The sequence below is a fragment of the Mastomys coucha genome, unplaced genomic scaffold (genome assembly GCF_008632895.1).
Source record: "Mastomys coucha isolate ucsf_1 unplaced genomic scaffold, UCSF_Mcou_1 pScaffold21, whole genome shotgun sequence".
NCBI lineage: Eukaryota > Metazoa > Chordata > Mammalia > Rodentia > Muridae > Mastomys > Mastomys coucha.
Genome location: NW_022196904.1, coordinates 133,355,447 through 133,375,957, shown reverse-complemented (window position 1 = coordinate 133,375,957; position 20,511 = coordinate 133,355,447). Strand labels below are relative to the sequence as shown.

The window sequence follows — 20,511 nt, the reverse complement described above, 5'->3', positions numbered from 1 at the left end:
TAAAAAAAAAAAAAAAACAACTTTCAGTGGGATGTGGCAGCTCACAAGGTCAATCCCAGTGCTGGTAGGCTAAGGCGGGAGGACTGCTGGGAGTGTGAGGCCAGCACGAGCTACATAGCAAATCCCATGTCAGCCTGGGTCACAGAGTGCGCTCTGTCTCAATAAAAGGGAAAACAGAGGCAGCAAGATGGCTCAGTGGTTAAGGGACTGCTGCCAAGCCGGACAACTGAGGTTCATCCCTGGGGCCCACAGGGAGGAGAGAACCAACTGCTCAAGTTTTCTGTTCTCCATACCTGTGCATGTACACACATGTACACACATGTGTGTGTGCGCGCGCGCACACACACACACACACACACACTAAATACGTGTTACAATTTTTGAAAAAAAAATTAAAAATAAAAAGCAAAAACTGAATACAAACCAAAAAGTTCAGAGGGTCTAACACAGTAGGAGAAACTCAGGGGATTACGCCAGACGCCCGAATCATCATATGATGTGACCTGTGACACAAGCCACAGTCCCTGTGACACAAGTTCCTAGCCCCCAAAGACCATGTCAGAAACTTAATCTCCAATCATGTGTTAGGAGATGGGGCCTAATGAGAGGCTATGAAGCCACAGGGCTCTGAGCCCCTCTCTTTTCACACTTCCCTTTGTCCCAGTGCCACCAGATGCCAAGGCCAAGGGCGGCTGTTACCATCTACAATTGTTTCAAGTAAGCCCCACCAAACCCCCTGATTGGCCTTGCTTTATCCATTAAGAAACAGGCCAGGGTTTACCACTTCTAGCCAGGAATAGAGGGGGAAGAGGAGAGGGGGAAGCGGGGAGAGGTTTCAGCACTGATCCTATCTCTGAAATAGCTCCATTATGTGGCTTTGCCAGGGGTTGGGGTGGGCAGTGGAGTGCCACCAAGCCACCTCTAAGCAGACGTGAGAGGGACAGAAGGGTGGCCTGCATGATCCCTGAGGACCACTTTGTTTTCTGTGGAGGTTCTGGCTTACAGAGGTTGGACGTGACATCGGGCATCTGACCCAGTGTACTTTTCTTTCTGACTCTGGGCCTCATGAGTTGTTGCCACAAGGAAGTCTTCTTTGATCTTTGCAAAAGGGATCCCTGACAAGGAGCTGGGGTCCACCTCAGCATCCCCTACCCCAGACTCAACATTCTGTGGAAAGATAGTGTCCCCCATTAGAGCCTACAAGGTCAGGGAGCCCCTCCCTGCCTCCCACCATCCCTTCCCCACCCCCATCCATCTAGCACACAAAGCCCAGCTCCTGATGTCTGCACCACCGGAGTGATGGGTGGGTGGGAGAACCAAGGTGAAGTTACACATGTTAGGTTGTTTCCAGAACCCTCAACATGAGTCCGGTGTGGTTCCAAATACACCCTGTGTTGCCAGCGTTCTGTTTTAAGCAAGTCTTGCTCTGCCGACTCCGAAATGAGAAACACATGCATTTTTATTACTGTTGACCCAAAGTAAGGAAGGGGCTTTTCATGTTTACAAATGTTGTACCTGGTAGCTGAAGAGGCCCCCTGAAAGTCAAACAAAGGAATAACATGTTCTAGAATGATCCTCTAGTACTGGCTGCTCCCACTCATTCACCTTCTATCAAAAGGAAACTGAACCCAGAAACTTAAAACCTGGTAGGAGAAGCAGGTGTAGTCACAGGCCTCCGTTCCTTGAGTCTCCACCCCCATTAGCTTTTACTGCCCTTTGTTTTGTATTGTTCTTTTTGTTTTTGAGAAAAGGTGGGAAGGCAGATTCACCAGCTCCCAATCTGGAATCTGGGGAAGCTGGGGGTTGAGGAGTGGTCCTCATAAAGTCTCCAAAGCAGCAGGCCCACAATCTCCTGGCTTCTCCCTTCCCACTTGCAGAGTTCAATGCTCTCTGCTGCCTTCTGTGTTGAAAGGAAAAGAATTCAGTCCTATAAGAAGGCTCAAAAGAAACACAGAGACAAAGGCTTCTCTCCTATCTATTTTATAAACAATGACGCTTCCTACAGTGTTCAAATAAATAATCCCTGAGCGGAGTTAATTCTGAATGTCTTTGAATATTCATGGGGATTTCTAATGCATTCCTGCTCCAGAGTAGACTCACACTTAAGAGATGACACTGATACTGTTCCTGCTGCCCTGACCTTACGGTCACTTCTCTGCCTGATGCTGTGGATTTGAGAACTGTGGGAGGTGTGGGAGACCCTGTTCTCAGAGGCTGAGGCATTGAGCAGGGTAGGGGTTCCATGCAGCTGACAGGTGAGGAAGCTTGCTGGCTCATGTTGGGAAGAGAATCCAAGATAGCTAGTTCCCTGGAGGAGCAACAGTGGCCCTTTTCTGAGGGGTCAAGCAAACGGCAGCATTCAGGTCACGTGGACATGGAGACCAGAACCACAAAGACCCTGGTAAAGTTTGGGGGAGGGGAGGTGATCGGCCAGGCCTGCCACCAGAGCTTTATTGAGCTGCCAAGATTATCTATGGCTGTTCAGTAAGCTTGGACCAGATTAGCATTTCAATGTAACCCTAAAGCAGATGGCTCTCTCCAAGTGGTGGGGGTGGGGTGGGGCGGGGGAGTATCCAATCCCAGGGGCCCTGGACAGAACAAGATTTCGGAATGGTTAGGGGTCCATTCAGCCTGGTAGCTTTAGTCCAAATGGACTGCTTCTCTCCTACCCTTGGCCTGGAAGTCCTACCACATTCTCTCTTAAGGTTCCAGCTCAGGACTGTGGGAGGTGAACTCCCCAGCACCTGAAATCACAGGAGCTGACGCTCTTGTAGTAAATCTCTCTCCCCCACTCCTGTCCTATCACTCCATCTACCCCACCTCACCTTGGCCTTCTCTGAAGAACCTGCATCATATCTATAGCAAAATCCTGAATCCTGACCTTGTCGAAGGACAAAGACTGTGCAGAGTGAGAATGTTGTCCTCTGAGAGCCAAGATCACCTTGGCTACGCAGGCTCTTTGACAGTCATTTACTTTTGACCTCTGTATCCAACCCAATGTTCTCATGGCTCTGAGGTAAGTACATCACCGAGCAGAGCAGAGTTTTTCCTCCACCAACCCGAAGGATGGAATGTCATAAGGTAAGATCAGAGCTACAGAGGATGTCCCCTCCTGACCCTCCACTGACACACTTGTCAAATGTATCAACTTACAACTCCCTTGTTCTGTGGCTATGAAGGTCATAACTGTTTCCGCAGTAGAGTGTGTCACTCAAGGCAACCCAAATCCATGTTCCAAATCACTTATATTTAATTCAGAATAAACAGGTCTTGTTGTTGTTGTTGTTGTATTGTTGTTTTCATTTCCTTTAAAGCAGGCCAAGGAGCTGGGGAGACTGCTCTCCGGCATGGGCTACTCTTCCAGAGGACCGGAGTTCAGTTCTCAGCACCCATATAGTGCCTCACAACTATCTGTAATTCCAGTTCCAGAGGATCCAATGCCCTCTTCTGGATGTGCAGCTCAGTGCATGTGCATAAATGTATAAACACATACACATAAATAATCAAAGAAATCTATAAAGTGGAGTCAATGTTCTTTGTCAAAAGTGTACACCTGCTTATAAATGCATGTTGATATATTTTAAGCCTTGCTGCTTTTCTAGAGAATTCAAGTTAATAGAAGGCCTATTTTAAACAACCTGCCTGAAACCTGGTTAAGTAATGGCCTTGCTATTAGGCCCTTCTGTCTATGGAGAGAAGCCAGGGCCACACGTGTCCACTAGAACAGCATTCCCGATGTCCTGAAGGAGAGACTCTGACTGATAGGAGGCCACTTCAGGTCAACCTGTGAAGGTTGATTCAGGAAGGAATAGACTCCACGGGCCCACGAGGCACCAAAGGAGGGTTGCAGAGTATGGTTGCCAAGGCAACCTCACCCCAAGAAAGGGCTTCCTGGGGAATGATGTGGCAAGAGCCTCCGTCTTGCATCTATCTAGAACAGGAGGCCTGGAGAAGAGAAAGAAAGATGGCTGAGGGCTGGGTCTCCCTTGGGAGGAGTCGTTTCCCTCCAACAGGACCCAGGGGCAGAGCCAGAACCAAGGAAAGGAAGATAAAAGAAGACTAGACAGAAGTGTCAGGCTCATGCACTGACAAGAGTAGGCAATCCTTGTGACCTGACCTAAGACAATGTCTTCTTCAACCCCTGCAACACGTACTGAGCTTGGGCCAGAGAGAGAGGAGTCAGTCATGAGGTACACCCTGAAGATTGGGACAGAGTGACTCCGAAGTTATGCAGGACTCCCCTGCGAGGGTGGGCAGACACCACAGTGAATGGATCAGAACCCAGCTATGCTGTTCTACAGTTCTCCCGGAGAATACACAGGCGCAGAGGGCTGGAGGAGCCCTGAGTTCCATGGAACTGGTGTGAGCGAGGCTTTATTATCTCTTTCATCATTCCCAGAGTGACATCAAGAACTGGCGTCCATGCTCAACCGGGTACACTCGATGCCTGTGTGATGGCCAGAGACCTTGTCTGCAGAACAGTATGAAGATACCTGGGTATCAACTTGCTCAAGACATGCCCAAAGGTGTGCCTCAATGAGGGTGTGTGTTAATCCAATTAAGTCAACAGTGTCACACTGCAATATGCAAGTGGGACGAACTGACTATGGAATTTCCAAGCCACACTCTCTGTGTGTGGCCACTGTGGCTTAGATGCCACAGGTCACAGCAATGGCTGCTCTGCACTTTAGGCACACAGGAAATCTCTTAATTACAGCCACCACGAGGCAGTCCTGTCTATGTGCTCGGACTCCCAGGGTCTCCTTCTCTTCCCTACTGCCTGCCTGCCTGCACTCTGCACCTCTGCAGAAAAGCTACAGCCAACTCGGGGACATCACTACCAAGTCCGTGAAGCCACTGGAAGTATGGAGCTATCTGTTACCACGCAAATCTGCACAGAGTAACGGGGCATCAGTTAAAAGCACACTGCCTTGATGTCATTCCAGCTACACTTTCCCGTCACCACCCAGGCCACCCCCCATTGCATAGCAGAGAGTAACCCTGAATGCCTGCCTGCCCTGCCTGCCCCCACCTCCCAAGTGCTAGGGTTGCAGGCTGCCCCGCCACCATCTCTTCAAGCTCCGGTTCCTCACTATGATGGTTACTTTTCATTTCAACTTGACTGGATTTAGATTCACTTAAGAGAAACACCTCTGGGTGTGTCTGTGAGGATATTTCCAGAAATGGTGAGCTGAGTGGGGAAGACTCCCGCTTCCTCAACTTGGGTGGCATCCTCAGCAGGAAACACCAAGAAGTCCCAATATCAAGAGGTCTAAGGAAAAGGCAGGTGCCCTATGCCTCTCTTCCCTCTCTTCTCTTTTCCTCTCCTTTCTTCTCCTTCACTCCCCTCCCCTCCCTTCCATTCTCCTTTTCTCTTCTTTCTTTTCTGGATTTGTCTATCACTGCTGTTGCTGCCGCAGCCACCAACCTCTGCTGAAGTTAGACTCTCACTTCCTCAGCCTTTCAACACAGAGCAAAGCATACAGACAGCTTCTGTTGGCCTTTCCAGCCCCTACGCTATGAGTCAACCCAACCTATCCCCTTTGTAAATATAGGTTTGTTAAATATAGCGAAGCTGTCTAACATGGCCACGGGTGGTGGGATTCACCTGTGAAGCGTCTAGAACAGTCCAAGGATGGTCTTGAACTCTTGATCTTCCTGCTATGATACCTGGCTAAGATTTTTTTTTTCTTTTTTGGATGTGTACGTATGGCTCTGACACCATGATGGCCCTAGGCCATTGAGCAGTGAAATGGGAGACACCTTGATAAAGCTGGGACACCACAGGGAAGTGAATCACCTCCCCTCATCCCAGGCCCAAGACCGCTGGGTAGCCATGCCACATCAGGACAAGGGCAACTGACAAGACATGTATCCATCTAACTCTACCCGCTATTCCTGCGACGTCAGTGGGTCAGCAGGGTGAGCCGCTCGCTCAAATGGAGAGAAGATGTCTCAATGGCAAAGACATGTTATACCAAGAGGAGGCACAACTCTGAAAGGCCTTCCTTGCCTCCAGGTTGACGGCAGGAGCCTGCCTTCCTTTCTCTCCGCCAGTGAGGTCTGCTGCTTTCCAAGTGTTTACCTGTTACTCGAATGTCTATTTTTGTTTTCTTTTGATTGGTCTGAGATAGTCTCAGGTGGGCCAGGCTGGCCCCAAACTCTCTTTGTATGAGAAGACAGCCTTGAACTTCTGGTCCTCCTACCTCTGCTTCCTGAATTTGGGGATGGCACGCATGTGACAGCATACCCAGTTTGTGCTGTGTTAGGGACAGAGCCTGTGACATCCTGGGCAAGCATGAGCCACATCCCAACCCCAGGCCATCTTCCTTGCATGGATTCTTGTTATCAACAACTCCGTTATGTTTGTTACATTTCTGGAGTGAAAAATCACCCTTATAATGTTTTACAAAAAGAATGAAAAACACCATCCACTTCACGCCTGCATCATTCCTGGCAGTCCAAAATTAGCATAACAAATGTTCTGAAGGAACTCCTAAAAGAGACTCTGAGCAATCTTCAACAGCAATCTTCAGAAGCCCTTCCTTTCCTACGACGTCGGCACCGCAACTTCCCCTGGCGACAGGTAGAGACATCATATTCAACCCAAACTGGGGTGTGCTTGGAAGAGGTATGGTTGTGCAGATATCTCCCTGGAGAAAAACACTCTGCTCTGAGAAAAACACTCTGCTCCTCGTGTGGCAGGGACTGGCTCCGTAGACCCTAAAGCCATCCATCTGAGGTCTGGAGGAAGCACCCGTCTGTGTCACCTCTGACTGGAGCTGCAGGAAATATCAATTTCCAGACCCACTGCTTTTATCTTGACACGCCCCCACCTTACCCTGGTTGTGAGTCCTCTCTGAAAGAGAAGCAAAGGGGCTATGGGGTCTTCAGCACTGCCAGTGGCACCTGACATTCCTGTCAGGGAAACAAACAGAGAAGGCATCCAGGCCTCAGGAGACCCACGCCACCAACACGTCAGACAACTCCTAGGAACCCAGGGGTCTGCTTCACACAGACCTGAACTGTTTCTCCCAGTCAGGCCTCAGACCACCAGCTCCTGAACTGAGGGCAGGGCCGGCTCAGGAGAATCTGTCTCTCTAAGAATGAAGTAAAAACCATGGTAGAGGCAGCCAGGCCCTGAGGATCCTTAGGGATGTATCACCAGGGGCCAGGGGCCTCCTTTACAATGTCCCTGACTGTGCTTCCAGTCCCTGCAGTACCACCCTGGGTGAAAAGCACAGGCTAAAACTGTTGCCTTGAAATCAAGTCATCTCCAGAGCTTAGATGCCAACTTACTATTTTCCACTCATGTAGCCAACAAACACACATTGTCTGTGCCAGGTCCGAGCTGAGGAGCCAACTATACTTCACAGATGAATAAATTGGATTCACCCCGAATGACGCCTTTCCCAGAAAGCAGCTGGATTGTGTGTCAATGCCCATAAAATTGGGAGCAGGAGTTGTTATGGGTGCTCTTTGATTTTTGAAGGAGCAACTTCTGTGCCCGTTTAGGTGTGTGTACATGTTTCTATTTGTAAGGGTATGTGTGTGCGTGCGTGTGCGCATGCATGTGCATGCATTCATGAGTGTGCATGTGGAGGCCAGAGGATAACTTTGTCATTCCTTAGGAGCCACAGAGCTTGCTTTTGGAGATAGGGTCCCTCCCTGCATCTTAGCTGCTTTTCCGTTGCTGTGACAGAACATGGCCGAGGCAATTTATAAAAGGAAGAGTTTATTTCGGCTTATGGATCTTGACAGAGGCACGGCAGAAAGCGGCAAGCATGGTGGCAAGGGCAGGAAGCTGAGAGTTCATATCTTTTAACTGTAAGGCTGGAGCAGGGAGAGTGAGCTGGAAGGCCATAGACCCTCAAAGTCTACTCCTAATGGTGTGCAAGGCTGCTCCTCCTAAACCTCCCCCAATAGCACCCCCAGCTGGGGACCAAGTGTTGCAAGCTTGAACAGACTGGGGAGACATTTCCCATTCAAACCATCACATCCAGGGACCTGGACCTCACTGATCAGGCAAGGCTGGCCAGTCAGGAAGCCCCAGGGCTCCTTCTGTCTCTACCTCCCTAGCACTGGGATTCTAAGTATGAGCCACCCCTCCTGGTGTCTCATGTGGGTGCTGAGGCTCCAACACAGGTCCTCATGCTTGAGGCAAGTACTGTATTAGCTGAGCCATTTTCCCCCACCTTGGAAACTTGTTTTGTGACACTCTTGCCAGCCTGGAACCAGCTATATAGACTAGGCTGACCTCAAAGTTACACAACCTCTGCTTCTGCCTCCTAAAGGCTGGGATGAGAGGTGCGCACCCCGCTCCTGGTAGGAGTTCTCCCATGGTGCGAACTTGTATTGTCAGCTGCTGCTCATGTTCTGTGAAGAGCTTCAAATAAAGTGCAGAATTACTTGAAGGTATGGGTCACAGATGTCCTGAAATTCATATCCTCTAGGGACTATCCTTTGTCCCTGAAGCCAGCAGGGAACAGACCCCTCCTAATCCCAGTGCTGTTATCTCTCACTAATTGAGATCAATTTGTCCTTATTAATGTCATGGCTGGCTGAGATTTCTCTCTCTTGAATAAATACCATTTCTTAAATACCAAACCTCTGAGACATATTCTCAAAATGTTAATAAAAATGGGGAAGATTCACAAGCTAAGACCATCTCATGCACTATTGAAGACCTATGTGTGTATGCTTGTGTGGAGGTGCAGGTGTGTAGGGTACATGTACATGTGTGCACGTACACATAGACCTTAGAGGACAATGTCTTTCCTCAGGTGGCAGACATTCATATTTTTATGTGTAATGTTTCTCCCCCTCCTCTCTCTCTCTCTCTCTCTCTCTCTCTCTCTCTCTCTCTCTCTCTCTCTCTCTCTCTCTCTCTTTCTCTCTCTCTCTCTGTGCATGTGTGTGTGTGTGTGTGTGAGAGACATCTGATCTGCTAGAGCTGGAGTTACAGACAGTTGTGAGCTGATGTACGGATGCTGGGAACTGAACCCAGGTCCTCTGCCAAGGGCAGCTGGTGCTCTTAACCAGTGAGCCATCGCTTTGCTCTAGCACTCTTTTTAAAGGCCTCTCATAGTCTGGAACTCACTAAGTATGTTAAGCTGGCAAGACATGGAGCCCTAGGAATCGTCCTGCCTCTGCCTCCCCAGTCTTTGGATTACAAGTACATGACACCCTACCCCCAGCTTTTTTTATCAAATAGTTTTGAAGCAATGGATTTAAAATTTTTTTTCTATCTACATTATCAGCCAAGATGCAAGCATTCTCCCCAGTGTGAAGAGCTCCTTCTAAGTTGGTACACATTGAAAGAGCAGTATGCACTAGCCAGGGCCCTCACAACAAGCATCACAGGGTGTCCCCCATGTGGAGACAAGACAGCAGAGACGGAGCAACAGCGGTGGCACATGGTCCTACACGGGGTGAATTATGTGCCTTCTGTGCCTTCATCAACACTGGACTTCTGTGCGAACTGCATTCTTTCTCAGTAGACGCTGCCACTGTTGCTTGCTGTCTTGGGATTTCCTGATTGGCATGACCTCTCCTGCAGGGTCATTGTCACCTGTGGCTCTCCTTTAGGAAGATTTGGATCCATAGCCCCAGCATCTCTCTTTCCACCAGAGCCCTGCTCCAGGCTCCAAGACTGGGGAGGCAGAGGCAGAGACTCCTCACAGAGGCTTCTAGGTCTAACAGAGTGACTAATGGGATCAATGCTGTGTGTGGGTGTGTGCAGAAGTGGTAGTAATAGACCTGTGGCTGCTCTCTGCACTCCCAGGAAAACTAGCAATGGTGAAGGGGCACATGAAATTCTATTAAGAGAACCAGTGCCATATCCTCCACATGACCCCTAAAGCTTCCCTGACTCCCCAGAGATCCCAGTGAGTAATCTTCCTAAGAGGGCATGAAAGTCTTCCCAAGATGAGCCCTAGATGGGGCGCAAACAGACAGCTGTGTTAGCATCGGGCTCAGTCTATCTTATTGGCGCATACAACCTGCTCTGGACAAAGGAAGCAGAGGGACCAGCTGCCCACAGCAAGTGTCACTGCCCACCACAGTCCCAAGAGTCTATCTAGTTCTTGGGGACATGAACTAACAGAGAGCTATGCCACTAGTGTGTGCAAAGACTCGAGGTGTCTCTTCAGTGCTTACCGCTGTCAACTTGACAGGGTCTAGAATAGTCACATGGAGAGAAACCTCTGCACACCTGCCAGGGAGTTTCTGGATCGGGTTCACTGAGGTGAGAAGGCCCGCCCTACCTGTGGGCAGCACCTTCCTAGGGGTTTTATTCATGACCTGTAAACAAAAGGGAGAAAGTGAGACTAGTGAGCCCTAATGTTCAACACTCTGCTTCCTGCCTGGATGCCATGCATCCAGTTCTGGGTGCGGTGGTTGGTGCAGTGAACCTGCAGCACTCACCGTGGTGCACAACGCACCCCCGCCAGTCTGTTAAAGTCATGCAGGAGCATTCTGGAAAGTATGAGAAGCAGGGAAGGAAGAGGTTGAGGTCCATTGAGTGTCCTCTGTGGGCCACACAGAGAGTCAAGCAAGGGCTGGCTACTCTGGGGTGACCTGGGACCTCTGCATGTTTAACCTTCATAAGCAATATCTCACGTCAGCCTGTAAGGCAGGAATGAAATGGGGACCTAAGTGCCACCTTGTGTCTCCCACAGGTCCCTCTGCCGCTAGAGAGAGACTGAAGCTGATGACACACTGTGGTTTTGGTAGAGATGGAGTGTCCAGCATCCCTGTGACAGTCAAATTATACAGAACCTCAGGATCCTGGGCACATATCTGGTGTCTGAGTGAGGGCCTTATTCTATCATCTCCTACTATAGGGGTATATTAATGACTTTTCTCAATGTTGGGACAAAATAATTTACAAAAGCAACTAAAGACCAGAGAGATGGCTCAGTGGATGAAGGTGCCCACCACCAAGATGGATGTCCATCAATCCTGGGGACCCACACAGGGGAAGGAGTTCTATGATTTGTCCTCTGACCTCCACACCACACCCACATATATACACACAAATAAGTAAATAAATATATTTTTAAAAAATTGAAGCAAGGTGAGGGAAGGGTTAACTTAGGCTCATAACTCAAGGGTACCATTCATCATGGTGGGGCATCTGATCACATGACACCCATAGTGGGAAGCAGAGAGATGAATGCTGGTACTCAGCTCAGGTCCTCTTCATTATTCAGCCCTGGATGCCAGCCTGTGAGATGGTGCTGCTCACTTTCAGGGTCTTGCTTCTGTAGTTAAACCTCTGTGGAGATTGCTGTGGAGATTGCTCAGTGGGTAAAGAACCTATTGTGCATGTCTGTTCCCCCAACTCATGTAAAAAACCAGACACAGGGCAGGAATGCACACATTTCATCGAGCAGTGCTAGGTAGTGGAGATGGACAATCCCTGGGGCTCCCTAGTCAGCCAGGCTCACCAGATCTGTGAGCTCCAGATTCAGGGAGAACTTGTGTCGAGAAATAAGTTGAGAGACTACAAATAGAGAACTGACTCTGATTTCTGCCTCCTTATGTACAGTGCCACACAACAACAACAAAAAAAAATTAAAAAAACAAGGGGAAAACCCTCTTGAAATGCCTCTTAGACACATCCAGAGGTGTTTCCTAGCTGATCCTAAATCCCATCAAGCTAAGAATCCACCATCAATTGCATTTTACAAGCCCCTCCTCTTGTACACCTGGTACCAAGGTGCTCTGTGCTCTCACCGCCCCCTAGTGGTATGCATGAAAAACTCCATGAAGTTGTCAGCAGGCAGGTCTTCGCTGAGTAACTGTCTGCCTAGTTCTCTTTCCTTGAGGGTCCAGGTCTTGGGTTGGACACCAAGATCACAGAGATGGAAGACACAGCTGTGCGTCAGATGAAGAGGCTGAGTCGAGAACTATTTATAACCCAAAAAATGTACAAAGCAAGTAGTAGGCTTCTTCGGAGGTGAGTCCGAAGGGAGTCAGGAACTTCCCTGGCCAGGTGGGAGTGGGGCATGGAGTCTCACTTGGCTGCAGAGCTCCTGCCTCTCTGAGTGCTCAAGCAGTCACCTAACCCAAAGACCTTTTATCCCAAGAGAGCTCTTGTCCTTAGTGGTGCCAGGGAGAGTGACTGAAGCTCATGGATACACAGGGGCTTAGCTGTGAGGATGTTGGAACCATGCCCAGGGAACGAGGCAGAAGAAGCCGGTGGCCCACTTTGATGTGTCCATGTCCAGGAGGAGTGTGGCTAGGGGCTGGGCTTGGTGTCGGCACCTGGATTTGGGCCGATGCGGGTAACACTATAGTACAGACATTACATGGTGATTCTGAGACCCCAGGAACCTGAAGAGGCTGAGGTGTTCCTCTCAGGGTACAAGAGATGCCTGAGGACTGAGCAGGAGCCCAGACCTTCTGGAAAGCTGGGGTAGGGCTGAGGAGCAGCAGAGATGACTGGGCCAGAGGGGTGGCCGCCCAGACACCTGTGAAGATCCTAAAGCTATCTGTTCTTCAGCCACACAGATGAGATTATGTGCGGGCGGGAAGCGGAGACGTGAAAGACTATCATTTCATTTCTGGTTGAAAGATGCCAATCTTCCACACTGGTTATAAGCCACCCATTCCTATCCCACCCACTACACCTGTGCTGACCATGTTTCATATGCGGCTTTTGCCCAAGCATACAGAAAAAGTAGCTGGTGGTCCTCCTTGGCTACATCTGGTTAACGTAACTCATGGGCTTCACTCATTTGTCACAGCCACAAACAAGTGTGTCCAGCTTCGGTTAATCACCATGGGGCGTTACCTACATCTGCCACAGCCAGGCAGATGGTCCCCTGTAAGTAGATTGAGTAGACCTCCCTCCAGGGAGCAGTGGCCATATTTTAACATCTGTCTGCTTGCCTACAGTTACTGCTGGGTTCTGACAGGTGTTGACTGTGCGGTACAAGCTCCTCCAACGGAAACCCACAGACAAGCTCCTTCTGTCCAGTGTCATTCCTGATAGATCACCTCCTTCCTCGCTGCTCCTAAGTCCATCTGCCTCCCCCACTGCTGGGTCTCCCCTAGCTCAGGCTTTCCCTAAGTAACAATCTAGTCTCTCATTGGGGACAGTGGCCTACAGCAGTCCCAGGCATGGTCCTTGTGAGGATGTGTGCTAATTACACACTGGACAGCTCCTATGTACAAGTGGGAAGGGTGACAGCTTTCCCTGCTGTTCGCAAAGACTTTCCTCTGAAATGGAGGTCTCTCTGCAAGCCTTTAGGATGCCATCTTTATGAGCTCTGGGCCTCATGCCCTTCCTTTTGGGCACTGTCCTGAGAGGCCTCTGCGTGTTTCTTCTTCCTCTGGAAATCCATGTTCAGACCCTGACCCCAGTTACTCCTCAGTCAGCTTTGCACTGATCTTGACCTCCCTCCAGCTGCTGTTGTCTTTTTGCTGGCATTCCTCTGGAGAGCCTTGGACGCGGCCTCTCATGGAGGAGGCCATACCCATTCCTGCCACACTGAGGATATCAGGTCACAACAATTTGGAAGGTCCCTTCCATGTCTCAAGTTGTCTCTGTTCTCTCCCACCATCTTTGCTTCTGTAGTCCAGTCTTCCTCTCACCTTCTGCCCTCCCCAATGGGCTATCCTCAACTATCTGTCCCCATTTTCAGTGTGAAGTATTAATATGCAAACAGGAAACTGTATATGGTGTCAACTCTTTCTCAACATGGGTCTGCCTCAGGCGCTCCTGCTGGCATAGGATACTGCAGGTGGGCGCTACTTACAAAGGTGCCAGATTACATATCGGTTCCGGGACATGGATGTGTTTGGTGTGCTTGGGAAAGGGCCTGGGTGGCTGAAATGAGAGAGGAGGTGAAGGGAGCAGGGAGGGGGACATCTGTAAGTACACATGTAATGTCTTCGTTACTTATCTCATCGCTGTGACACACCTGACACAACAACTTGAGGAAGGGGCGTTTATCTGGCTCACAGATTGGGGATGCAGTGCACCATGATGGGAAAGGCATGGCGGCAGGAGAGTAGGGTGTCTGGCACACTGTGTCTGTGTCAGGAAGCAGAGAGAGGTAAACATTAGCTCAAATCACTCTCAGTTCAGTCTGTAACCCCAGATAATGGGATGGTTCTCCCCATTCTAACCCAATCTAGATGCTGCTTCAGACATGCCCAGAGATTTGTCTCCTGTGTGAGATCCTGATCAAGTTGCTGATCATGATTAAGCAGCATAGGTGCCAACTTCTAGAATGACTCCCAGGTCCACCGAGCACTTGAGATACAAGGTAATGGGACTTGGATCTGGAGTCTCACTTCCTAAAATTCTGATTCCACTGTCTTGTGTCCCATACTCTGACAGTAGGATGTATGCTGGGTCTCATAGCCCAGACAATTCATCTATGGTCTAAGATCTCATCCATACTGCAGAGCATGTGGCATGGTGACTGGCTCTCACAATGAATGATTGATTTCCATCCAGAACCTTCTTCTGCTCTGCTGGTCATGCACACAGAATCAGATCCAAAGCCCTTGCCAAGCCTTATGGGCCTACTCATTTCCAATCACAGGTGCTGGTCTCTGCACCCTCCCCAGCTGGCCAGTCTTGCTGCTCCAAAAGCCCACCAGGCACATGTTGACCTCAGGGCCTTTGCACAAACCAGAAGTTCTAGACCCCTTCTATCAGAGACCCAAAGGGCCCTCCCTCCCTCCCTCCTTCCTTCCCTTCCTCTCTTCTGGCCTCTGCTCTGATGTCATGGAAGCCATCTAGAACACCAGCCTCTATTTCACTATGCCATGATTTGCTTCTCTTGCATTTAGTAGACCTGACACAGTACTGTATATGTCTGCTTATCTGCTGGCTACCTGTTTGCCTGGTGTGCTGTTAGTGGGAGAAGGTACAGCCTGACTTGGTCTCATCTCCCACAACACCTGCAAGCAGCATCACCCACAAGTGGCTGTCACTTGAAGCGTAGTGCGAATTGGCCTGGCCAAGATGGCAGATTCAACCTGGATTTCTTTCCATCATAAATATGTATCGTCTGCCAGTCACATTTTAGGTAGTTCGGGCTCCTGTCCTTCGTCTAGAAATACAACTTCAACTCCCCTGTTTCTATGGGAACGCAGAGCCCGAATCCCAAATAAGACTCACAGAACTTTGGAGAGCAGAGACTTAGAAATGAGCGGTTTCCCCAGCCACATGCCCTTGGCGGGGACAGCAGGCTGCCAGCCAGCAGGGCCGACAATACTTTCCCTCAGACTGCCACAATCTTGCCTGACTCTAGACCCTGTGCTGTTGTGATGTACAGCAAGAAATACATATTTCAGGGCTTGGGAGATGATGACTCTCATGTGAGGGTCCCAATTTGATCTACAGATTCCACTTTTTAAAAAGCAGGGGTAGGGTGGCATGTGCCTGTAAGTCCAGCACTAAGGGGTAGACAGCTGCCCAGCTTAATTCACAGGTTCAAGATCAAGTGAGACCGTGTCTCAAAATACAAGGCAGATAATATGTACTGAACCTGCACATGAACATGTGTACACACACACACACCATATATACACCATATATACCATACATACTATACACACACCATATATAAACATCACCACCACCACACCACACATCTCATATTTGGCCTTTACACCCATTCATAAAACAGGGCTCTTAAACCTCTTGGGTCTTTCTAGGTATAAATATGATGAGACAGACCAACTTAGTTCATGCTCTCCCTCAAGGCTGAGGCTGATATAGGGACAAACCCCATATCAGGGCTAGGGTTTTTAGCCTTCCCTCTAAGGGCTGAAGGCTGGACTGATCACAACTACCAGTGATATAGTCAACTATGCTGGGGCCACTTCTGAGATGACAGGAAGGGGAACCCTGGGCCACAGCTCCTAGTGGGGACTAGTCAGAATCCTGCCTGGCTAGCTCTACACATAGTAACTCCCAGAGAACAGCCACACATGGGCATGTGTATGTCCAGGTTCAGTCCCTTGTGGGCTTTGCCAAGGCTAGCTTATACCATGTGTAACACACCTGAGGAGACTACGGTTGGATGTTTCAGGACCCTGCTTATGACACTCCACAAAAAGGAAGGTCCCTAGAGAAGGAAGTCAACTCTACTCTCAAAACAATTATACATGATACCAATAGCACAGGGCCCCACTGAACCCTCAACCAAGAAGGACATTCCAAAACCCTGGAGAAAGGGGGCCTAGATTGGCTTGGAAGACTTTATACATTTTCCACCAAACCACAGCCTCTAGAACCATGCTATCACCCCAGTGCCATGTGGCATCATCACTGACTGGTCCCTCGGCTGAGCAGGTACTTTAGAACAGGCCGAATGCAGGGATTACAGGGTTCCTGGTCACCAACAAAGGGCTCCACCCTCTAATCCCATATAACAATATAACAAGAAAACTCTTTCATCTGCCTTCCTACACTGCTCAATGTGGGAACCCGGCTTGGAGCTTCATATGAAACCTGTGGGATACAATTAGGAGACGTGGCTTGTCAAGCTGCACATCAGACATCACCCTCAACTGAAGAAGTCAAGATGACAGAGCCATGCCCCATGTGTACCCTTTGTATGAACTGTCCAGGAGAGGAGACTTCATTCAGGCAGAAAAGGGATGAGTGGCTGCCTAGGGGTGGGGGAGGGACTGAGAGTAATAGTTAGAGGGGACAGGAACTCCTTTTGGGGTGATGGTAGAGTTCTTAGCCAGAGAGTAGTAATGGCTGAGCAACACTCTGAATGCCCTTAAAGTCGCTAAATTGGTTTTATCAAATCTTTTTAAATGGCTAAGTTGTTAACTTTTGTGTCCTATGCATTTTCCCTAATTTATGAGCAATTATGAACTGATCTGCATGTTCCCAGAAGGTCACAGGCCAAGGTCCGGTGGGGGTTGTTCTCCTAGACTCTGGGATGGTGGAGAGGGAGGACACAGAGAGCAGCAAATCCGCTTCCCATCAAGTTCGCACTCCGAGATACACAGTTTAGTCAGCACTCTCCAACAGCTGCAGAATCTGAAGTGGTCTTACATCACTGCCCTTCTAGAACCTTCTACAGAGATGAGTCTCTACATTATTCCCACTTTTTTGGTCTAAAGGAAGCAGGCTGTGTGGACAGGCAAATGGAACCACCTCAGCCATGCAACAGGAAGGCAGTGTAGCCTCCTCCCAGGAGATACTGTGGCTGTAGCCATTGGCTCTGCGCTCTAAACTGTAGCTTGCCACAGTACAGTCAGTGACTGTGTTACCTGAAATGGTGTCTGGCTGTTGTAGTTTTTCAGTTCCTTGTTTCCACCCCGAAACAGCAGCACTCTGGCACAGCTGTCCTGCAAATGGAAAAGAAGTGAGTCCCCTTGTGAGACAGTGGCATGGACTTTATCTGAAGACACGTGCTGCCAAGTTCAGGCTCATGGGACATCTGAGGCCTGTGCCTGAAAATTTAAATGGGTGTGGCACTTCCAGGGAGAGCAAAGGCAGACAGAGGATGGGAAAGCTGGGAGAACTCTTGCCATGCAAGCACGAGGACCTGAGTTTGAGGCCCTGAATCCAGGTAAAGATGTCAAGTGCCAGGACTGGAGAGATGCCTCAAAGTTAAGAGCAGGGACCTGCAGAGGACCCACGATGGTTTGTTCCCAGAACCCACATGGCTGCTTATAAACACCTATAGCACCAGAGGATCTGACGCCCTCTTCTGGCCTCCATGGGTACTGTACTCACATGCATGCCTGTGCACGTGTGCACATAGAGATAAGCACAATTGAAAAATAGGTAAAACTCTTAATAACAACAGCAAACAAGTGTGCTGTGTGGTGGCACATTCATGCAGTCTCAGTGCTGAGGCAGCAGATCCTTGGAGCCTGTCCAAACTACTAATATTCAGGACAGTGAGAGGCCCTGTCTCACACAGACATACACACACACACACACACACACACACACACACACACACACGCACACGCACACGCACACGCGTGCGCGCATGCACACATACACACACGTACGCACACATGCACACACGTACACACACATACATGCACGCACACACATGCACATGTATGTACACCTGCACACACATGCACACACGCATGCGTACACACATGCACACACATGTACACACGCGCGTACGCACACACACGTACACACATGTGCGTGCACATGCACACACACGTGAGCACGTACACACACATATACACACATATGCATGCATGCACACACACACAGACACACACAGAGACACACACACACCAAGAAAGAGAAGATAAATAAAGGAGTCTCATCATTGTCAGCTGAGGCTTCACCACCATAGTGCTTTTGAAAACACCTTGACAGAAGCTATAAAATTTTAAACTACGCCTGCCCATGATAAACCAGTCTACTCCTGACAACATTCTACAGATGTTCCACACACATCTATTAAACATGTGACAGGTGACTAGAGGCAAGGCACAGAAAGAAAGAGAAGCTATGGGAACCATGTAAACATCCTGAGGCAAGGTAAGGGTGTTCTAGAACATTCTGCAGTTGCAGGACCCACAAGGGTCTGCCTGAATAACTCCACACCTGCCAATAACTCAAGCTCCAAGGACTCAATGCTCTCTAAGTGTTCCATAGAACTTTGGATAGTTGAAGGACCTGCAAGACAAATAGACAGAAACAAACAAACAAACTAACTAAACCAAACCAAACAAAAAAACAAAAACCAACCAACCAACCAAAAACCCAAATCTTCCTAGAAGGCAAAGATCTGGCCAGTAGGGGAACCAGGTTCCATCACATTTCAAAAGCCTGACTGTCCAGAGACGAATGGAATCCAGGCAAGCACATGGGTCCTTGCTCATAGCTCAGGATTACATATCTCAATGCTGGCAAAATGAAGGAGGGAGGGCATTTTAGTGTTTCTGTACTGAAAAGGAGCCTCTACCCCTGGTCATTTATTTGCACTTGGGCCAACAGAGAAGTCTTGCTGCCCTTTGGAAGCTCCCAGAAGGACTGTGTGGATGGGTGGCTGTCAACAAAAAGACTAAGGGTAGACCACTAGGAGATGGCTCCGTGAGTAAGAACGCTTCCTGCTCTTGCAGAAGATCCAAGTTCAGTTCCCAGCACCCACTTCAGGACACTAATAACTGCCTATAACTCCAGCTCCAGGGACTCAAGGCTCTCCTCTGACCTTCACAGGTATCCACACATGTGCATCTACACATGCATGCACACACACATAGACAAAATAAAAATTCTACAAAAGACTGAGATTACAGAACTGACGTAAAAGGACTGACTGCAGTCAGTTGCATGGTCACTTAACGTATTCCTAGGCGACAGCATAATTATCATTTGACCCTCACAGAATGAACTTAGCAAACTAAGATGCCTACCACATCCCTAGGTTGTTACAGGACCATAGTGGTGTTGTTTTGGCCTTGCTGAGCAAAGCTGCACCGTGGGGTGTATGGCTACCTGAGTAAATGGACCCTGTTAGGTGTTCAGAATGCTGAATTCTAGTCTGGAATAAATACGTGCATGATTAGTTTAAGCCAGTGTTTGTCACTGAATTGCAGCTGGTCAGGCCCCTTGCCAAGCAGATTTCTGCATATCTGCACTCAGGGATGTCCAGCAGGCAGGTGTGCAGCCAGGATGGTGGCTCTGTCTGTGATGACACCCTTCGGAGAAGCCGGTGCTTTCCCTCTGTGCCCCAGATGCATAGACCGCTAGGACCCTGGGAGCTGGGAGGCAGTCCTTCTGTGACCACCAGAACTGAAAAGGGGAGCGCATGCTGATGCTCCCCTAACAGGAGCTGGGGTTTCCAGGGTGTGTCAAGAGAAGAAGGATGATGAGGGCTACAGGGATGAGAAGCCACAGAAGGGCTGCCCTGGCCTGACCCAGGGGCCCCCAGGCATCCTGAGTTCAAGCCTCAGCCAGCCTCAACCTGCCCTATCATGGCCCTGTCATCTACAAGCTAAATCTTTGGGGTAATGACACCAGCTACAATACAGCTTGAGTGAAGGGAATGTTGGGGTGAGAGGAAAGGAAAGGAAACAGAAAGAAGGAAAAGAAAAGCGTGCCAGCTCAGGCAAGGAAACAGGTGGGCCCTACTTGAGGACAGGACACAGAAGACAGAAGGAATCTGACAGGAAGCCTGGCTCTAGGTTTCTGCAGGAATCAAACGTGCCTGGGGCTCTCTGCACCATATACCCTCAGCTCCAAAAGCAACTCAGAGCCCCCTGTTTCCCAATCAGATCTCCAGATTGAGAGTCTTGTGGGGAAGCCTGGGCAACCCCTCCCTGGCTCCTGCAACCCCTCAAGAGTACCCACATTGTCACTGACATTCCCATAAAAGGGTAGACATAAACCCTCCCCTGGTATTGTCATCCCCACCTATCTAGCGGGACATAAGAGGGAGCCCAGAAAATCCTTCTACTCACCCCAAAGGGCTGTTTTCAGAATCCATATGAACTAACCTCCAGAGCCCAACCCATCCTTGCAATGATGGCCAGGCTGCAAAGGCA

The 20,511-nt window shown here is 49.3% G+C and overlaps 1 protein-coding gene across 12 annotated transcripts in view; it reads right to left on the bottom strand.

Moving 5' to 3' along the window:
- Nucleotides 1-20,511, bottom strand: part of Shank2 (SH3 and multiple ankyrin repeat domains 2) — a 446,182-nt gene that overhangs the window by 311,561 nt on the left and 114,110 nt on the right. For all 12 annotated transcript variants that reach the window (XM_031389011.1, XM_031389016.1, XM_031389019.1 and 9 more), the window contains exon 10: nt 17,257-17,334. In XM_031389011.1, the coding sequence (XP_031244871.1) occupies nt 17,257-17,334 (78 nt within the window). The remainder of the gene's footprint in view (nt 1-17,256; nt 17,335-20,511) is intronic.